This window comes from Pyrus communis, chromosome 15 (assembly GCF_963583255.1).
Source record: "Pyrus communis chromosome 15, drPyrComm1.1, whole genome shotgun sequence".
Taxonomy (NCBI): Eukaryota; Viridiplantae; Streptophyta; class Magnoliopsida; order Rosales; family Rosaceae; genus Pyrus; species Pyrus communis.
In genome coordinates, this window is record NC_084817.1 from 22,076,273 (window position 1) to 22,096,235 (window position 19,963).

The following is a 19,963-nucleotide window of genomic DNA, read 5'->3' on the forward strand; positions in this document are numbered from 1 at the left end:
TGGTAGAATCTCATAAGGATATCCCAAATATGATGGGATTTACACGATCACATTTCTAATCTAATAGGACTGCAACAATTATACTAATTTCAAAATGTTTCTGTTTTTATCAAACAATAGATTTTGTTAGATTAGTCACCGACGAAGTTCGAACACATGCTGTCATGTAAGGACTCAACACATTTCCACCATTATGATAAAAGATCACTTCCATTTCAAAAGTGTTTAGTCAAAATAAAGATATAGACATGTCCAATAACATGGACAACATCACGATAGAATAAACGGTCTAAATTATCCTTTAATATATCACAAATACTGCATTGCGATAGTTTTATTACAATATTTATATTGATATGAGGCATATATTGTATTGAAGGATAATGTGGATGGTGTTGATACGATGTCTATAGTATTAGTATATAATATATTTGTTGTATATATATTCACAACATTGTTATAATTTCCAACACAAACCATGCTTTGTTGTTGAAAGAAGAGAAGTAAGTACTGCTGAAACTCTATCACAAATGAACAAGTATCCGGATATATAATTTCTAATTTCAAATATTAAGACGTGTTCATTAATGATTGGTTTTTCAACCATATTCGTAGCTTTTCTTTCAGCAGCGAAGCATGATTCTTTCAACAGGAAAGACGAGTTGTAGACGCTCCTCGTTGCTCCATTCAATTTGCAAACCCATCTCACCAACCACACAAATATATAACCTAAAAGAAATGACAATTAGTTAATACATGCTTCTCAAAGCAAGAATTAGAAGCCAAGCTAACATTTGAAAACGGATTTGGATCCCATCCCGATCCTCTTTGCGAGGATCCTATGGATCTTCACATCTTATCCGTTCATCATGCGGACATAAATCATATTAAATATTTTTTTATTTAAATTAAACACAAATAGTACTTTACGAAAGCTGATCGCACGATATATGATAAACAGATGAGATGTGAGAATTGTTAGGATCCTCACAAAAGGATCCAGAGAGAATCCTCATCATTAATAATCCACCAACCCTAGCCATCACCAATACAACTCTACCACGCAAGAGAGACCAATACCAGATGAGCTAGTCGACCATATCAACAAACCCACAACAAAATCTATCAAATGAAGAAAATGCCTATTTAAAAATCTATCAAATCAAGAAAATGCCTTGTACTTTCGTATATATGTTGTTCCTCCAAGAAACAAATAATATAGAGAAAAATTAAACCCCGAAGTTATTCTCTTAGCTTGGCAGCGGGTTACAATCCGTCTTTTTCCCCGAAACCTAACCGCCAACTGAAAATTCTGTTGGCCACACAAATCTGCAACTTTTATTCAAAAGTTGTTGTACCATCTTCAGCAATCTCGAAACAAGAAATCAATACCAACCCAAGAAACCCTAAAACAAACCTACCCTACACAATCACAGATTCGTCGCGATGGCCGGAAAAAAGGCAGGAGGAGGCATTCCTATCTATGTCAGACTGGGTCTGAGAAGTCCAACATTAATGCCATTCCATTTGCGTTCAAACTGAACGACACAAACTTCAAAGTGTGGTCGAGGATGATGGAGGTTCATGCTGCGGGCTTGAACAAGCTTGGATATTTGAATGGAAAAACTCCAAAAGTTGATGAGGGAGATCCTGGTTACTCCAAATGAGTCACCGAGGATTGCGATCATACGGTGATGGCTGTTGAATGTTGAGAGTTGTCTCACATCGGTGAGGGACAAGGTTTGTTATGTGTTCATATGGTCTTAGGCTACTTCCTATATTGCCAATTGGTTTTATGGTGGAACCTCAATTTCATCATAGTATCAGAGCAGATTGTCCTCGTATGAAGTCAAACGGTCACACGCACTCCACAACACCGAGTTGTTGTCCACATGTAGGCTTGAAAATATGTCACACGAGCGGGGGCGTGTTGAGAGTTGTCCCACATCCGGTGAGAGACAAGGTTTGCTATATACTTATATGGTCTTGGGCTACTTCCCATATTACCAATTGATTTTATGATGGAACCCAATTTTTTTTTTTTTTTTGACATCAGCGTTCAAATATAATCTTTGGGTCCAATATATAATAAAATAATAACTTAACTTATTTTGGAATGAAATTTTTTTTACATCAACCTTCAAATAAAATTTTATATTTTATATTTGACATTTTTGTTGGATATACTCAACTCACTTAAAAGCTCGCTTGCTAAGCCATCTCCAACCATGGGGAGCTAGACCCTCCAAAAGTAAACATTTTAAAGACTATTTTAGGTTAAAATTTTCAATTCCGAAACCATGACTATATTTTATTTTCCTTCATATTTTATTACTTTTTGAGGCTACTTAGCCTGATTATTTTAACTTGATTCCCTTTAACCTTTGATTTGAGACTGATTTTGTAAATTTTAGGCCAAAATGTGACCAATATGTTGCCTGAACCCGCACCGTTTCCACAGCAGTGCTCTCAAGTCTCAACTTTGCCATCCCAATAGTTCTCTAGACAATGTTGCCTATACGAAACTTGACCAACACGCTACCAAAACCGGGTCTTCACTCCACGGCAAGCTTGCTCACGCCCACATTATCAAATCTTCCTTTTAACCCCTGTATGTTTTTGCTCAACGATCTTCTCCACTTCTACTCCAAGCTTAGAGAATGGGACAGTGCACGCCATTTGTTCGATAAAATGTCTAAGCGGAATCTCATTTCGTACAATTCCTTGATTTCTGGTTACCACGGGCGGGTTTGTTTGATAAGGCATTGGGTGTTTTTAAGGAAGCAAGAATGGCTGGTTGGAAACTTGATAAGCTTACGGTGCTTTGAGTGTATGTGGTCAAACCGGTGATTTTGAGTTGGGTAAGCTGGTTCATGGATTGATAGTCGTCAACGGGTTGGACTCAGAAGTTTTTCTGACCAATTCTCTTATTGATATGTACTCCATGTGCGGCCAGGTTGATCATGCCAGGAATTTGTTTCAGAGTTCGGATAACTTGGACCATGTCTCATGGGATTCCTTGACTGCTTGCTATGCTCGAATTGGTGCTAATGAGGAAACGTTGACAACTCTGGGAAGTGCCCTTAAGACGTATGCAAAACATTTGACAATTCAGGCCTATTTAGGAAAATACTTCATGGCTACACAGTCAAGCTGGGGTTGGACTTGGATGTTCTTGTCAGCACGGCAGTGCTTGATATGCAAAGACTGCTGGTTTAGGTGATGTGATACAAATATACAAATGCATGCCTTCCGTAATGTTGTTTTGTAAAATGCCATGATTGCGGGGTTCCTTCAAATAGAGACTTTTTCTTATGGACATGCAAACAAAGTGTTCAATCTTCTATCTGAGATGCAAAGGATAGGAATCAAGCCATATACGTTACCTCCTCAGTCATATTGAGAGCTTGTAAATTGGTTGAAGCTCGAGTACAGGGAACAAGTTCACACTCAAGCCTGCAAGCCCGACTTGCAGGGAGAAGAATTCATTGAAGTGGACTTAATGATTTCTACTCTACGTTGGGTTTATCCGATCCTGCGTTGAGATGCTTTAACTTAACTCCTAGGCTAGATATTGTCTCATGGACATCCATGGTTGCAGGTTATATTCAAAATGGGGAGATTGAGAGTGCATTTGATTTATTTTATTGACTCTTGGCATCTGGAATGAAGCCTGATGAATTCATAGTATTAAGCACGATGGGGGCGCGTAATGATTTGGCCGCAGCAAGATCTGGAGAGCAGATCCAAGGATATTCTGTAAAAGCTGGAGTTGGGAATTTACTATTGTTGAAAATTCACATAATGCATGTATGCAAAATCTGGAGATATTGATTCTGCTAATTTGACCTTTACAGAGATAGAAAATGCGAAATCTATACATATTTCCTTAAATGTTTAGACAATTAAAAATTTTAGCTATTCTTCATCTGTTATCTGTTGTATTCTTTCATCCTGTTTACTCCTCCAGCACTTTCCTTTATGATTGAAAATGCTAGGTAGGGAAGAAATTGGCCTGCTTGGTAGAGAAGCATCTGACCTGGGAGCCGTATCATATATGCCAGGTAACTTCTACTAAATGTATTAGTTTTTGTTCTTCCTCGTTTAGATAACACAACTTTACTCAAAAGTCCTAAATCGGAGAATGGTGTTTTCCTTAAGATGCCAAATCAGTTGCAACTCCTTCTATGAGAGTATGATTGTTAAAAAGAGGGTCCATACTGTTTATACAAGAATTGGACATATTCATGGTTGTGGTTCCTTAAAAGGTTAGAGGACTAACATTCAAGCGGCTAACTTCATTTGTTAAAAGCCCCTAATCTTGTTACCTTCAACAGTTGGCTAATGATGGAGACGCTTGTTGGAGGTTGATCTTGAAGCCAAGCAATTGACCTTAGATACTTAATATCCATATTTCAGGTAACTTTTATTGGGTAAGTTAGTTTGTATTCACATTCTCTATTTACTTTGGACTTTGAACTGAACTCTTTGATGGTATAAATTCACCATATCTTCACTTCACCAATTCACCATGTCATCTAGTCCCTCGATGAAGTAAGTTTTATTGGTTGTTAGGTAACAAGCCAAACAAAAGGAACTTCTTGGTCAACGGTTCAATGTCTTTTTTAGCCAGCAATCTTATTTTGATTTATTTGATATGATTTTATAATTTTATCGGATTTTTAGGATGCAAAACCAGCATGTAAGACTTGTAAGAGTTCTGCTTAAAAATGAAAACAGAACTCCTCAAAACATTGTCAAAGTTTTTGCAGCGGATAACAACATTATAAACAATTCCAGATTCGACATGAAGGTATCATGTATTCTAAAAATGCACTAGGTCATGCAAATAATTTTAGTCGTATGCTGAATATCATTTTGGAAGGTTGTTTATTCTTAAATGAAATACATACGTCATTGTCCAACTGAATTCAGTTGACAAACTAAATGCTGAAAATCTTGTTTAGAAATCCTATTCAATTATATACCATACTTACTCTTTCCCTGACCAATTATACCTATATCCGTGAAGATGCTTCAAATTAAGAGCAAGAATAAATGGGGTTGACTCCTTGCAGCCCCCGAAGTTCTTCCCTTTATAACCATCTCCAATGCAACTTCCAGAAGGTACCTGTTGCTTCTTTGTATTCTCAACCATGGCTAAAAATAGGACTAAGCGTGAATTGATTTCTCATGAACCGAGCAGGAGAGCAACCTTCAAAAATAGGAAGGCAAGTTTCTTCAGAAAGCTGAATGAGATCACAACTTTATGTGGTGTTATTGCATGCGCTGTCATTTACAATCCTTCTGATACCAAGACGGACGTGTGGCCTTCTCCACAAGAAGCATTTTATGTACTCGAAAAATTCAGGAATTTATCTGAAGAAAGGCGAGGCAAGTTCATGGTGGATCAAGAATCCTTTCTCAAGAACAATATATCTAAGCTGAACAGACAATTGGAAAGAGCGAGATTTAAGAATCAAGAACTTGATGAGAAGCTACTTTTGATTGAATACCTAGAAGGTAAGAATTTTCTTGATCCTGGTCGCCTTGAAAGTTTGAACGGACTTGATCAACAATTGGATAAAAGAATTGATTTCATTACTAATAGGATTGAGTTCTTAGAGGGTCTGAGGCGCAACCAAGTCGATGCTGAACTCGATTCTGATGGGATGGTGGTCCGTGGTATTAAAGGGGGAGTCGTTGGCGACAACCAAGGTTAATTTATTGTCTGTTGGGGGAAGTAGTAGTGCAAGCCATTCAAAATAAATTGTGAGCAGAGTGTAGGTGTTGAATGTTGATGAAACAGGTATCTTATTTACCTACAATTGCCTGAATGTACTTTTATTTTTGTTTACCTGAATAAACGCAGTTTTTGTCTATCGATTACGGTCGCAGCAGAGGTGTTTTGATTAAGATAATTATCACTTTCATATGTAATTCAGACAGTAGTATGACTCCTTTCTGCTCTATGTATGGATTTTATTTTCTACCCTTCTGTTTTCTTTCTTTGAAAAAAGGGACTGATTGATTGATGGCTTCGTCATGGCAGTCCGCCCTTTTTGGGGTAGGAAAGATACACGAAGACATTTCAGCATCCCTTGACCACCATCGTCTAATTCATCAGGAATTGAACCCAAGACATGCCTTGTAGAATATGACTCTGAAATTTGTCCACAAATCACTAAGCCTTCCCTTGATGGTTGTTTTCTACCCTTCTGTTGCGTCCGTGAAACAATTTCATGATCATGGATTATGCTTAATTATATACTACCGAATCCCGATGGAAAATATAATAGCTTTTAAAGAACCACGAGCTTTTAACAACCATAATCTCAATACAAGGAAGGAGTTGTAACTGATTTGGCTTCTTAAAGAAACCACCATTCTCTGCTTTAGGACTTTTTGAGTAAACTTGTGTTTTCTGAACGAGGAAGAACAAAAGGGAGAACTAATGAGAAACCCAATTTTTGGGCCATTTTACTCGTTAGGACAAGGAGTTTTCAAAATTCTCAAAATGGGCCTGTAGAACTTCAACGAGTACCATGTGTCGTCCATGAAGTGGTCCATAAATAAAAAGAAAAATTAATTAAAATGACTTGAAAATTTTGTGTTTTAACGAAAATGATAAAAATGTGTTGTAAGTGAATAGTACCAAGTTTGCTTTTTTAGAATAAAAATGTGATTTTTCGTTAAAGTGAACAATCTCGAAAACTTTTCATTAAAGTTTCCAAAATAAAAAAATATATTGATACAAGCGTCAATAGATTCCAACTCGACATTCAAAAACAGTAGACACTTTAAAAAATAGTGACAACTACAAAAAGAAGAAGAGATTCACTGTACGTAATTAATTGTACTCATCTGTGATCGAAGTTGCCTCGTACGTGTATATATGAATGCTCTACTTCATTCACACACACAGAAAAACACAACACGCTTCAACATAGAGAGCAACCGACCTCCGATGCATTTAGCCTACTTGTTGTGCCTTTCAGGGTCCATAAGTTGCGGGTGATGAGACTCGTATTGTTCTCAGAGGGTGTTGGAGCGAGATTTCTTACAAGAAGAAATACCTCCATAGATATGTTAACCGCAATTCTCACGTTTGCCGAATCCTTCTTTGAGGTGTCCCAAAATAATCTTCTTCTTTCGTGGCTTGCCTAGGCGGGGTACCTGCGAAAGATACTCCGACGCTCAAGTCAGTTGATTGATTTCTCTTCTCTGGATTCTCTTAGGTTATCCTCACGTACCTTGTTTTTTGGCTCCTTTCCCTATTTATAGGATTGCATGCTTGAGGATCAACCACCACGACCAATCCTCCTTCCCCACTTCCTTAGTGGTCATCTGTCATATGACTGCATGCTTTGGGAACAAGTGCCACGACATGTCGCCCTCTCCCACTTCTCCTCCATAGTGGGGTAGTTTTCTAGGCACATTCCCTTGCGTCTGTATATTTATTGTGGGCTTTTTACCTTTCACAACACTTTCTCCTTAGATGATTGGTATTGGCTGCGAGTCGAAATTGGATTTTATCCTCCCACAGTGCCCCCTTTTTTCCCTTTTTACTTATGTGAAATAGGGGAAAAGTGAGTTTTTCAATCTCATGGGGCCTTCAAACTACACTCTTTTAAACCAAGCTAAACTTGAAACACTTTTTACTAAGGCCAAATTTGTGGAAATTGCTTTTTTTAAGAATAAACTTGCTAAAGGTAAATTTACTGAAGTCCTCACTTCGTTGCGAGGGCTAACATCTTCCCACAAGGATTTTCGAATGAGAATTTACGAACAAGGACTGACAAGTGGATTTAGAGATGAGGTGATTTACGAACGAAGAATGACAAGTTGAAGTGGATTTAGAGATGAGGTGATTTACGAACGAGGTGATTTACGAACGAAGAATGACAAGTTGAAGTGGATTTAGAGACGAGGTGGTTTACGAACGAAGAATGACAAGTTGATTTAGGGACGAGATGATGCGAAAGTGAACTAACATCTTACGAACAGTGACTGATGAAATTTGACTGAGTAGGTTATCTGACAAGATATATATATATATATGTACCTATTACATAAACAACCATCCCATCTTGTTGAACTGACAAAAGCAGCAGCTGCAGTACAGAAGCCTAAAAGCGCGTCCCTCTCGCCGAACACGCCTAGTCTGCACACCCATCTGCTTTTATACAGACACACACGCATACATATATATTGACACTGACATCGACACTAACTTGCTTTTATACACACACACACACACATATATACACACACATATAGACATACATGCATTCCGACCCTGACTTGCTTCACTACATATTGATATATCTTCACTATATATAGAGATATATATATATATACACACACACTTTTGCAGACATCACATCCTTGCCAGACTTGCACACCGGGCTATCTATCTAACTATATACACACATACATATATGGGATTTGAATCTTCTCTTGAGTTCAGCATCCTAAACCTACTAAGCAAATCATATGAATTATTGAATTTTGATTCAACGGCAACAAATAGAAGGTTCTTTAAAAATTATAATAATTGTACCTATTGGATTTTGATCCAACGATCCATATTATTTGCTCAGTAGGATCAGGACGTTGAGCTCAGGAGAGGATCCAAATCCATATATTTATATATTTATATATATATGTATGTATGTATGTATCTGTCTGGGTACCTAGGCATACATAGGCACACCTGCACGTAACATCTACGTGCATATCTCTATGTACCGACATGCAGATCTCTACGTACTTTTCATATATTCGTATATATCTCTATGCTCACATGCACATATATAAATTTATATATATATATATATATATGTCATTACCTTAGGCTTCTCCATCCCTTTTTTCTTCACTTCCTTTGCTCAATTCCTCCACCAAGCATGTGGTTTCTCAAGTGGCCTCTTGGCTTACAGGTAACTCTTTATTTCAAACCCCACTTGCGGGAATACTCCACATGTTCCTCTTTTATCTTCTCAAATCAGTTTTGGCCGACGAGTCTTCCACCCTGTTTCTCATGTCGAGACGCACACCTTGGTCTAAATATGGTGGCACTCCACCATGCTTTGAAATCGTCAAGGCTCGTGACCAAGGTCATGTCCCAGATGACGTGCACCTCAACCCACTTCCTGCCGGAGCCAACATGCATTCGGGCTCCGGTATCCCAGCTGGGTTTACCGTTTTGTCTCCATACCACCTAGGGGCCATTAGTTTCCCACTCCACCCCATGATTCATCTCATCTTATTCTTCACAAGCACCCACCCTATGCAACTGAACCCAAACTCTTACTTGATTATGTCAACCTTTCTGGCATTGGGTCTGAAGCTAGGTGTATCATTAGGTTTTAGAGATTTCCTCTATCTCTTCAACATGACTACCATTAAGGGTGAAACTAGCTTTTTTAATTTTAAATCTAGATATCGCAAGAGATTCTTGTCATTGGCCCTCTTAAGAGCCAGGGATTGGAAGAACCGCCCACTTCTAATTTCGGGGAACTGGAAGGCTCCCGAGTTGTCTCAACTACCTATCCCTTCTACTTTTCCTAAACCTGGTATATAAATTTACCATTGTTATTAGTTTTTCCATAAATATGCAAACATTACTTACCATGAGCTTCTTTCTCAGCTTTATCGGATGGTCCCGAACAGATACTCTCCAAAGATCGAAAATGTTGGCTAAAGAGGTTTGTGACGAGGAAGATATGGAGCTCTAGAGAGGTTGCTAACACCCTTACTCAAACCACCTCTTTCGCAACTCCATCATTTACTTCCCGTATTGTTTGGTCGACCGGTCGTTACCCCCAGACCCTCCGCTTAAATCTATCTTCGCTCTCGACCTTGATCTTCAGTTCAACGCAGAGTCTCCCGTACTTGTGACCGACTCCCGAATGGAGAGCTCAGAGGAAGAGGACAAAAGAGAAGAAGGAGATGAGCCAGGGCAAAAGGACACGGATTCCGACTCGAATTATTCTCTTACGATGGCTTCTCCACCTTCTGACATTCCACCGCCCTGCTGCATCGTATCACCTCCTCGTGATCTTCATGTGCCTAGAATTGCAGGCAGGTCGGATAAACGTCCTGTGGCGGATAGGCCCAAAAAGCCTAGGCGTGGTTTTGTGGAGGGTTGGTTGTTCACCCGTTGCACCCAATCCAACCATGTATGGAGCAGTTGTGATTAGTGCTTATTTTCAAATGCACGTTGGAAGTGTATTCCTCAATTGTAGGATATAGTTTTACATGTATTTGAACTCTATTTGATTTGTATTACCAACCTATTACTTTTCCTTTATCCTAACTAGTTGAGTTCACATAGGATTGTTACAGGCCGTGCTCGTCGTACTCCACGACAACCACCTTGTGCCCATTTTTCACAATGATTTCCTGATCCGTAACATGCTGCTGCTGATGATCGTCTTGCCTCTGCTTCTGCTGCTGGGTCTGACCATTTAGTGGCCTTGCAGATGGAGGCCACACGCCAGCGTTGAACAGTGAACTCACAACAAGGAACAGAGCCACAAAGTTCATCATTTTCCGGGTTATTTGATCTTTTGGTATAAATACGAATAATACGATGATTTCTTGCTTTGAAGATCACAAACAATTTCGAGAGGGTTTTCTTTGTTTGCTCAGTGTTTCGAAACAACGGTGGGGTGGAGAGATTTTGCAGTGTAACCGTCATAAGGAAGGGGATGGTATAGCACGTGTCATTAGATAAATAATAGGATATGTGTGTCAAAAAGTTAATAATTTTAAAAATAAAAAGTTTCACTACTTACATAAAAACACATTATGTACTATAACAATTAAAAATTTCTTGTGGGGGTGAGGGATGGGGTGTGTACGAAATTGGTACCCGTTGTTGATCTGCGACGTGGTGCTTGGCGGCTTGACATGCGTTGCGGCTGAGTGAGTGACATGTGTTCACCTGCATGGCCACAGCGGATGCTGCGTGTCAATGGGACAATGCTTCAGCTATTGGCATGGCTTTACTTCTTTCCCTGTGTTCCTATCTTGTGTTTATAATGGGTGCCTATTTTCTTAGACGAGAGAGTTTATTCAAGGGCCGTGCTACACTAAATTTGTGCAGCAAATAGTTTCGCACAATGACTATATAAATTTATAATATAATTTACCACAGTTTTCATATTAAATTTGTATAATCTCTTTAATAGAAGTAAAGTGTACTAACACATGTGGGCCTTATCTTTATTACCGGAACGATACAAATGTAGTATGAAAAATTAGTAAGAGTATCGTTTTTGCTAATCAAATTTTAACTAAAATTAGATACAAAGAGTAATGATACACTTACCATATATATACACCATCTCTCTAATGAACATGATCCACCAACACATGTGGGTCTAATTTTAATCACATGAATTAATGCAATTATTCGAATTTTTAGATATTCAAAGTTTGCACCAAGAAGAGGAATAATGTTTTCAAAGAATGGTCACATAGTATAGATGGGTATACTGATGCAGATTGAGCAGGTAATGTTACAGACATACAATTTACTTATGGCTATTTCACATTTTTATTTTTAGAGGAAATTTGGTTCTATAACAAAGTAAGATGTAGAAAGTGATTGTTGTACTAGTAAGAAGCTGAACACGGAAGAATGACAAATAGACTGAATTTTCTGGTTAAGGAGATTGGAAACGCTTGTATATGTGTTCGCGCGAAAAACTAATCCCAAGCATGGGATATAGAGCAGTCGCACCCTGCCTCCTCCTCTCAAACACAGTTTAACAGAAAAATAAAAAAAATAAAAAATAAGACCGCCCTCTCTTTGTATATAAAATCTTCTTACCTTTCTCGAATTATAGTTCTGTAAAAAATTATTTATATATAAATAATATCAGATTATACTTATATACCATCTTTAACTGAAAGGAATAAATATAACATCTAATAATTTATTAGTTTTAAATTTATACTTATATTTATTAGTTAATTTTTTTTCCAAAAAAATTATTAGTTAATTAATTAAATTACTGTTGAATATTTTAAAATCTAATTGTGCTATTTGAATCAATTATTCTAAATAGCTAACCTCCAAAAAGTGGTATGAGAGGATATATTTGGCCTCCGAATACCCATTTGACCAAATAATATCTTTATGAACTCTATAAATTATAATTTCTGAAACAAATCAAGCTATTTTTTTAATTTTGAACCTTTGACCTTCTGGATGACCTTAACGTTATGCTTCATTTATTACAAAGCAAATATCTAATTAGGAAGCCACTGTCAAACCACCAGTTGTGACGTTTTCTCCAACAACCTGATATGAGCACATGACCAAATTGAAATTGTATTGTATTTTACTGACACCAAAGTCTTATGCCAGTGAAAACACAGACTCCCTCGTACATATCACAATTGAAACATGCATCCTCCATAAAAATAAAATAAAATAATAAACATGCGCATATATCTAATGCGTAATTCAAACATTTGGGCTCGATCACCTAGTTCTAACTGTTGTTTGTATTATCTTTTTAATAAAAATAAAATTTATTATAATCTGTAAATATTATATTTATTAAATAAAATATACAAATGATAATACAAATAAATGATAAAAATATCATTTTAGAGAAGTTGTGAAAATGCTCAGTCACCTTTTGTGTGGTTTAGTGGCATTAGGAATGAACAAAATACTCATAGATATGGGTAAACACGATTACTCATCCATTTAAAACTAAAGCTTACGGTTATAAGTAATCGTTTAGACAAATAAACAGTTAAGATATAATCGTTTACTCGTGAAATTTAAATGGATATTTATAGATATTATCTACAGTTATAATGGATAAATATAACCGTAGTATTTTTTATCCATTTATTTTAATATATGTAAAATTAAAAAAAAAATATATATATATATATATATCGTTCGTAAATGTAGGAACATTCGCTAACGGTCAGTTCTTGATATTTTTAACTGTTAGTTCTCTAACAATATCTTTAATTAGTTCTTTAACAATAAATTTAGATTAAAAAAACATCTTTAATTAGTTATCCAACAATCAGTTGTTAATATTTTTAACTGTTATCAATCAGTTCTTGACATAAACTCACAATTATATGGATCATATGATTGAAGAACAGCTTGGTTATAGCAAAAAAATATGTCAAAAATACATGAATTTTCTTTCCAATATGCTTGCTCACGTGAGAGCTATTTTGTTAGTAGCAAATCAATTCTTACCAAATATATTATATTATCTTTATTGGTAACAGTTAAAAATAAACTCAATTATTAGAATTGTATGAGGATTTAAAAGATTAAAATACGAAAATGCATGCTAAATATACCTATAACGGCATTTAATTGTCAAAAAAAAAACAAATTATGACAAATTTGTCTTTTTAAATTTTCAAGATGTTAAAAATAAAAACATGTGAATGGGTGGAAAAAGGGTAAATGGGTAAAAAAAAAAATTAGAAAAAAAAAGAAGGGTAAACGGGTTTAAAAAGAGGTAAAGGGGTAAATGATTACAGTTAAATAGTTATGGAAATAGATATAACTATTTAAGCAATTACACAATGAGTAAATGGTTGTTGAGGTATGAACATAAACGGTTTCTGAGTAAATAATTGCAATTACCCATACGACATAATCATTGTTCATCTTTAAATGACATACGTCCTTCTAAAGCAAGATCAACTTAGCATTGAGATTTTTGTAATTTGAATTGTGCTGGAAACCATTTTTTTGTAGCATGATTTCTTTCCTATAGTATAAATTCTACTTTTTCTAATCAAAAGGAAAGTTATGATGCTGCTGGCCTTTGAGGCCACAAGACTTCGCAACAATCACAGATAGAAGAAATTAATCAAAAATAATGGATCTGCCTAATTCCTTGACACGGGAAGATCCCAATAAGTAAAAAGGGAATATTGCTTTTGGCAAAAGTGTGTATGTTTCCATGGCTTTCACTAACAATTGTTTTTGCATTGGCTTTTTAGTCAAAAGATTATTTAAATTATCACAACTTTTCATTTTGATATTTGAAATTCAAAATCAACAGAAGTAGTCACTAAAATTGTTTACCATCAATTATTTTGGTTATTATGTAAAAACTCTTCCATAAATTAAGGGTATTTATGTCAAATGAACCCCTTCACTTGAACTTATGGTTTTTTTAATAATGAAAATTTTTCACAGAAGAACTAAAATAATTAACGGTAGACAATTTTAAAAATCACTTCTATCTATCGATTATAAATCTCAAAAATAAAAATAAAAAATTATAACAATTTAAAAGATCATTTTAACTAAAAAAAACCTTTTTGCATTTCTTCTGTCCTCCTAAGCGCTGTCTCCATCAAACCCCACCATTGCTTGAAGTCCATCTCTCACTCAAAAGTAGCAGCGGGATCTATATCTACATGGAGCCTATATGAGTAGTGGAATACACCCATTTCATACATCCATGACAAGTGCCAAAATATCTATCACTAAATATGTTATGTACACATGAACAAGGAAATGGGCTTAAATATTCCAATCAACTTAAATATTCTATTCCTACATATGGTCTAAAACAAAGGAAGATATTTCAATGTATTTGAAACACTATTCCGTATTATAATATAATTAGTTAGACATTGAACAATATATATACTCTCACTTATATTATAATACATAATCTACCGACTAATATTCTGGATGCATGCTACTCATAAAGAAAATATGGTTTATATTGACAATTGTGACTTGGAATTAGAAATTATGGATCAAGTTGATATTGCTATCAAAATGTATGGTCAAGATTCATGTCGACAACCTTTGCCAAACAAGAGAGTCATGACAAGTAAAGACTAATTTTCTTTGTATGATTAGACAATCTCTCTCCTAATTTCATAAAAGAGGGGAGATATTTCAATGTATTTGGAACACGAGTTGATACATTACGTGTTATGATATAATTGGTTAGACACTGAACAATATATATGCTCTCACTTATATTATAATACATAATCTACCGACTAATTGTAACATCCCACCAGCTAGCTTTGTAGGCAAAATTGACTATCTTCCGTCCACTTTTGAACTTCGTGGTAGGTATGAAAATTGTTCCTCTCTTTGAGATTTTCATTTCTGTGAATTTGGTATCAGAGCCAATTCCTGGCCGGATGTGTGCCAATGAGGACGTCGGGCCCCTAAGGGGGATGGATTGTAACATCCTACATCGCTCAGGGGAGTGGATCCTGTAAGCCTTCTATGTTTATTCTCATCTCTACCTAGCACGAGGCCTTTTGGGAACTCACTGGCTTCGGGTTCCGTAGAAACTCCGAAGTTAAGCGAGTTCGCGCGAGAGCATTCCCAGGATGGGTGACACACTAGAAAGTTCTTGTGTGAATTCCCAGAAACAAAATCGTGAGGGCGTGGTCGGGACCCAAAACGGATAATATCGTGCTACAATGAAGTCGAGGCCGGGATGTGATGGGAACCCGAACCGGAATGTGACACTAATGTTCTGGATACATGCTAAAATTACTCATAAAAAATATGATATATATTGTGAGACTTTGAATTAGAATTATGAATCAAGTTGATATTGTTATCAAAATATATGGTCAAGATTCATGTCGACAACTTCATGTCGACAACTTTTGCCAAACAAGAGAGTTATGGTTTACCAAAAAAAAAAAAAAAAAACAAGAGAGTTATGACAAGTAAAGACTACTTTTCTTTGCATGAATATACAATCTCTCTCCTAGTTTCCTAAAATGCACAAACGTTCCCACCGGTCACCACCACCAGCAGAAAATCTTTCCCACACCCCCACCCACCACCAAAAAGACAATATTATGTCACTTAACAATTTAATGTTATTTTTTTAAAAATATTATGTAAAAAATATAATATGAGAGATTCACTTTTAAAAGAGTCACCTAACTTCTCTTTTTAATAATTTTTTAATGTAACGATATTATACACAAATTTACATCAAAAAACGTTTACATTTTATACGCATTGAGTTGCAAAAGAAAACATTTTTAAGGAAAATGATATCATGCATGAAAAAACACATTTACATTCTTTTACGTATTGAGTTGAAGAAATATTTTTTTAGTACAAACGATATTATACACGTATTAACACAAAATAGAAAAAAAAATATTAAACTCTACATGTGAGGAATTGCAAGTAAAGTTTTGACGACCCAAGACAATCGACTTGTCATTCTTTCTAATGTTTGTCTCTTACCTCATCTCCAGCACCACCGCCAACTCTTCCTCTCCCCCACCACTTCTGTCTTCTTCTTCTTCACTCCCACTCCTTCTGGCTACCCTTCCATTTCACCAGACAATATTCTCTGAGCTCTGAGCTCTCTCAACTCCGCCGAGCTAGCCATGGCCAATACTAAACTTGTAGTGGAAGTTCACGACGCAAGCGACCTGATGCCGAAAGACGGCGACGGTTTTGCGAGTCCCTTCGTGGAGGTAGACCTTGAAGGGGAGCGGCAGCGGACTCAGACCAAGCCAAAAGACCTCAATCCTTACTGGAACGAGAAGCTCGTCTTCAACATCAACGACCGTTCTCACCTCCCCCACAAGACCTTCGACGTTGTCGTTTACAATGACAGACAAACTGGACACCATAAGAACTTCCTCGGCCGAGTCAGAATCTCCGGCGTCTCCGTCCCTTTCTCCGAGTCTCAGGCCACCATCCAACGGTACCCGCTCGATAAGCGCGGTGTCTTCTCTCATGTCAAAGGCGATATAGCCCTCAGAATCTACGCTGTTCAAGATTACATCAGCAATGGCGACTTTGCTCCAACACCAGCACCAGCACCACCTACACTAAATGATGGATTTGTTACTACGAGTACTGGTGGTGCTGCTCATCCTCCTCCGCTGCAGGAAATCAATACTAAGAGGATAGATGAGGAGATTCATCACCACCATTTTGGGGGAGAGAAGATCAAGAAGAAGGAAAAAGAAGTGAGAACTTTTCACTCCATAGGCACTGGGATGGGTGGTGGCGGCGGTGGTTCTTATCCTCCTCCTCCTCCAATGAAGGCATCCACCGTTGAAACAAGGACGGATTTCGCTCGGGCGGGTCCTGCCACGGTTGTGCACATGCAGCAGACTCCGCAGCAGAACCCGGAATTTTCCCTGGTGGAGACAAGTCCACCATTGGCGGCGCGGCGGTACAGAGGGTTTGGAGGGGACAAGACCTCGAGCACATACGATCTGGTTGAGCAGATGCATTACTTGTACGTGAGTGTGGTGAAGGCAAGAGATCTTCCAACCATGGATGTTACAGGAAGCCTTGATCCTTATGTGGAGGTGAAGCTTGGCAACTACAAAGGGGTGACCAAGCATTTGGACAAGGACCAGAACCCTGTGTGGCACCAGGTTTTCGCCTTCTCGAAAGAGAGCGTGCAATCCAATTTGCTTGAAGTCACTGTCAAGGACAAGGATTTTACCAAGGATGATTTCGTGGGGAGGCTACATTTCGATCTCAGCGAAGTCCCCCTTTGCCTGCCGCCTGACAGCCCTTTGGCTCCTCAGTGGTACATGTTGCAGGACATGCACGGGAACAAGGTCAGAGGGGAGCTTATGCTTGCTGTTTGGATGGGGACTCAGGCCGATGAGTCCTTTCCCGATGCTTGGCATTCCGATGCACACGACATTAGGCACGTCAATCTCGCCAGCACTCGATCAAAGGTTTACTTCTCTCCCAAGTTATATTACCTTCGAGTTCAAATTCTGCAAGCTCAGGATCTTGTTCCTTGGGATAGAAACCGCCCTTTGGATACATATGTCAAGGTGCAGCTTGGGAACCAGCTGAGGGTCTCAAAGCCTTCCCAAGTGCGTACTATTAACCCCGTTTGGAATGATGACCTCATGCTCGTGGCCTCCGAGCCTTTCGAAGATATCTTAGTTATATCAGTTGAGGACAGGGTTGGTCCTGGAAAGGATGAGATATTAGGGAGGGTGATTCTTTCGGTTAAAGACCTTCCGCAGAGAATTGACACTCATAAGCTCCCCGAGCCGATATGGTTCAATCTCCACAAGCCTTCAGCAGCTGCTGAAGAGGAAACTGAAAAGCAGAAGGAGAAGTTCTCAAGTAAGATTCATCTGCGCATCTGTTTAGACGTGGGTTACCATGTTCTTGATGAGTCCACACACTTTAGCAGCGATTTTCAGCCGTCGTCCAGGCACCTGAGGAAATCAGGCATTGGAATTCTTGAGCTTGGGATCCTGAGTGCCAGAAAATTTCCACCTTTGAAGGGAAATGAGAGTAGGACTACTGATGCATACTGCGTGGCCAAGTACGGAAACAAGTGGGTACGAACCAGAACGCTTCTGGACACTCTGACTCCTCGCTGGAATGAGCAGTATACTTGGGAAGTTTATGATCCATATACTGTAATCACCATTGGTGTTTTCGACAATTGCCATATCAACGGAAGCAGGGAAGACTCGAGAGATAAAAGGATTGGGAAGGTGAGAATTCGATTATCGACTTTAGGAACTGATCGAGTTTATACGCATTTCTATCCCCTGCTGATGCTCACACCCTCGGGTTTAAAAAAGCACGGGGAACTTCAGTTAGCATTGAGGTTCACTTGCTTTGCTTGGGTTAACATGTTAGCTCAATATGGAAGACCATTGCTTCCAAAGATGCATTATGTCCAACCTATACCTATTAGGCACGTTGATTGGCTCCGCCACCAAGCAATGCAGATTGTAGCAATGAGGCTAGCCCGTTCAGAGCCACCGCTCAGGCGGGAGATTGTCGAGTACATGTTAGACATAGACTACCATATGTTTAGTATGAGGAGAAGCAAAGCCAACTTCCAGCGCATAATGTCGGTTCTTAGCTGGGTCATGACTGTCTGCAGATGGTTTAATGACATTTGCAACTGGAGAAACCCGATCACAACCTGCCTCGTCCATATCTTGTTTGTGATATTAGTTTGCTACCCAGAACTAATATTGCCCACAATTTTCCTCTACCTCTTCGTGATTGGCATGTGGAACTACAGGTTCAGGCCAAGGCACCCACCTCACATGGATGCTCGGCTTTCGCATGCAGAGTCTGCCCACTCGGATGAGTTGGACGAGGAATTTGACAGCTTCCCCACGAGTCGACCCCCGGACATTGTGAGGATGAGGTACGACAGGTTGCGTAGCGTGGCGGGCAGGGTGCAGATGGTGGTTGGAGATTTGGCAACCCAAGCGGAAAGAGCACAAGCATTACTAAGTTGGAGGGATCCGAGAGCAACGGCAATCTTCATCATCTTCGCGTTGATCTGGGCCATGTTGATATACGTTACTCCGTTCGGGCTTGTGGCAGTGCTGTTCGGTGTCTACCTTCTTCGGCATCCACGGTTCAGGAACAAGATGCATTCTGCACCAGTTAATTTCTTCAAGAGATTGCCATCCAAGTCAGATATGCTACTATGAAACTGAAGCTATTACCTGCAGTTAATTATCTGGATTCTTTGTATATTCGCCTAATTCTTGTGAAGAAACGGTTGTTTAGTAAATAACCCAACCAAATAATAGCTGGAAAGACGATGCCATAATGTGCTTTTTTCTTGATCAAGTCTTGAATATGTACATTGAAATTTTAATAAATATGAAAGTGCTTTTCCAGAAAAGCACTTGAAGGTGTTTCACGAAAAAAGCGCACAACATGTGTTTCTTTCAGAAAGCACTTCAGTTGCTCTTTTGAACTCAACAGCACTTTATATCAGGCAAACATGATCAGATGCGCTTTGGTGATCAAAAACCCTTTTGGTAAAATCTGAAAACGCTTTTAATTGTTTCAAAAGCATATTCAAACAGGTTGTTATCGCTACCTTCCAGACTGCTGTTTCCATACTATAAAGTAAAAGCCAATTCGAGTAATACTGGTCATCCCTAATCAGGTTCAATCAATAAAAAGTAGCTCCAGATT

The 19,963-nt window shown here is 38.2% G+C and overlaps 2 protein-coding genes and 1 pseudogene across 2 annotated transcripts; all 3 read left to right on the forward strand.

Moving 5' to 3' along the window:
• The first annotated feature begins 2,263 nt into the window (after nt 1-2,263).
• On the forward strand, nt 2,264-4,536 carry LOC137716738 (pentatricopeptide repeat-containing protein At3g13880-like; annotated as a pseudogene).
• Nucleotides 4,537-5,156: 620 nt separating this feature from the next.
• LOC137717198 (agamous-like MADS-box protein AGL80) lies at nt 5,157-5,723 on the forward strand. Its single transcript, XM_068456495.1, has one exon. It carries the CDS (start codon nt 5,157-5,159, stop codon nt 5,721-5,723), a length of 567 nt encoding a protein of 188 aa, XP_068312596.1.
• A 10,502-nt stretch (nt 5,724-16,225) lies between these two features.
• On the forward strand, nt 16,226-19,679 carry LOC137717795 (multiple C2 domain and transmembrane region protein 6-like). Its single transcript, XM_068457282.1, has one exon. The coding sequence runs from the start codon at nt 16,402-16,404 to the stop codon at nt 19,465-19,467; it is 3,066 nt and encodes a 1,021-aa protein (XP_068313383.1). The 5' UTR covers nt 16,226-16,401; the 3' UTR covers nt 19,468-19,679.
• The last annotated feature ends 284 nt before the right edge of the window (nt 19,680-19,963 follow it).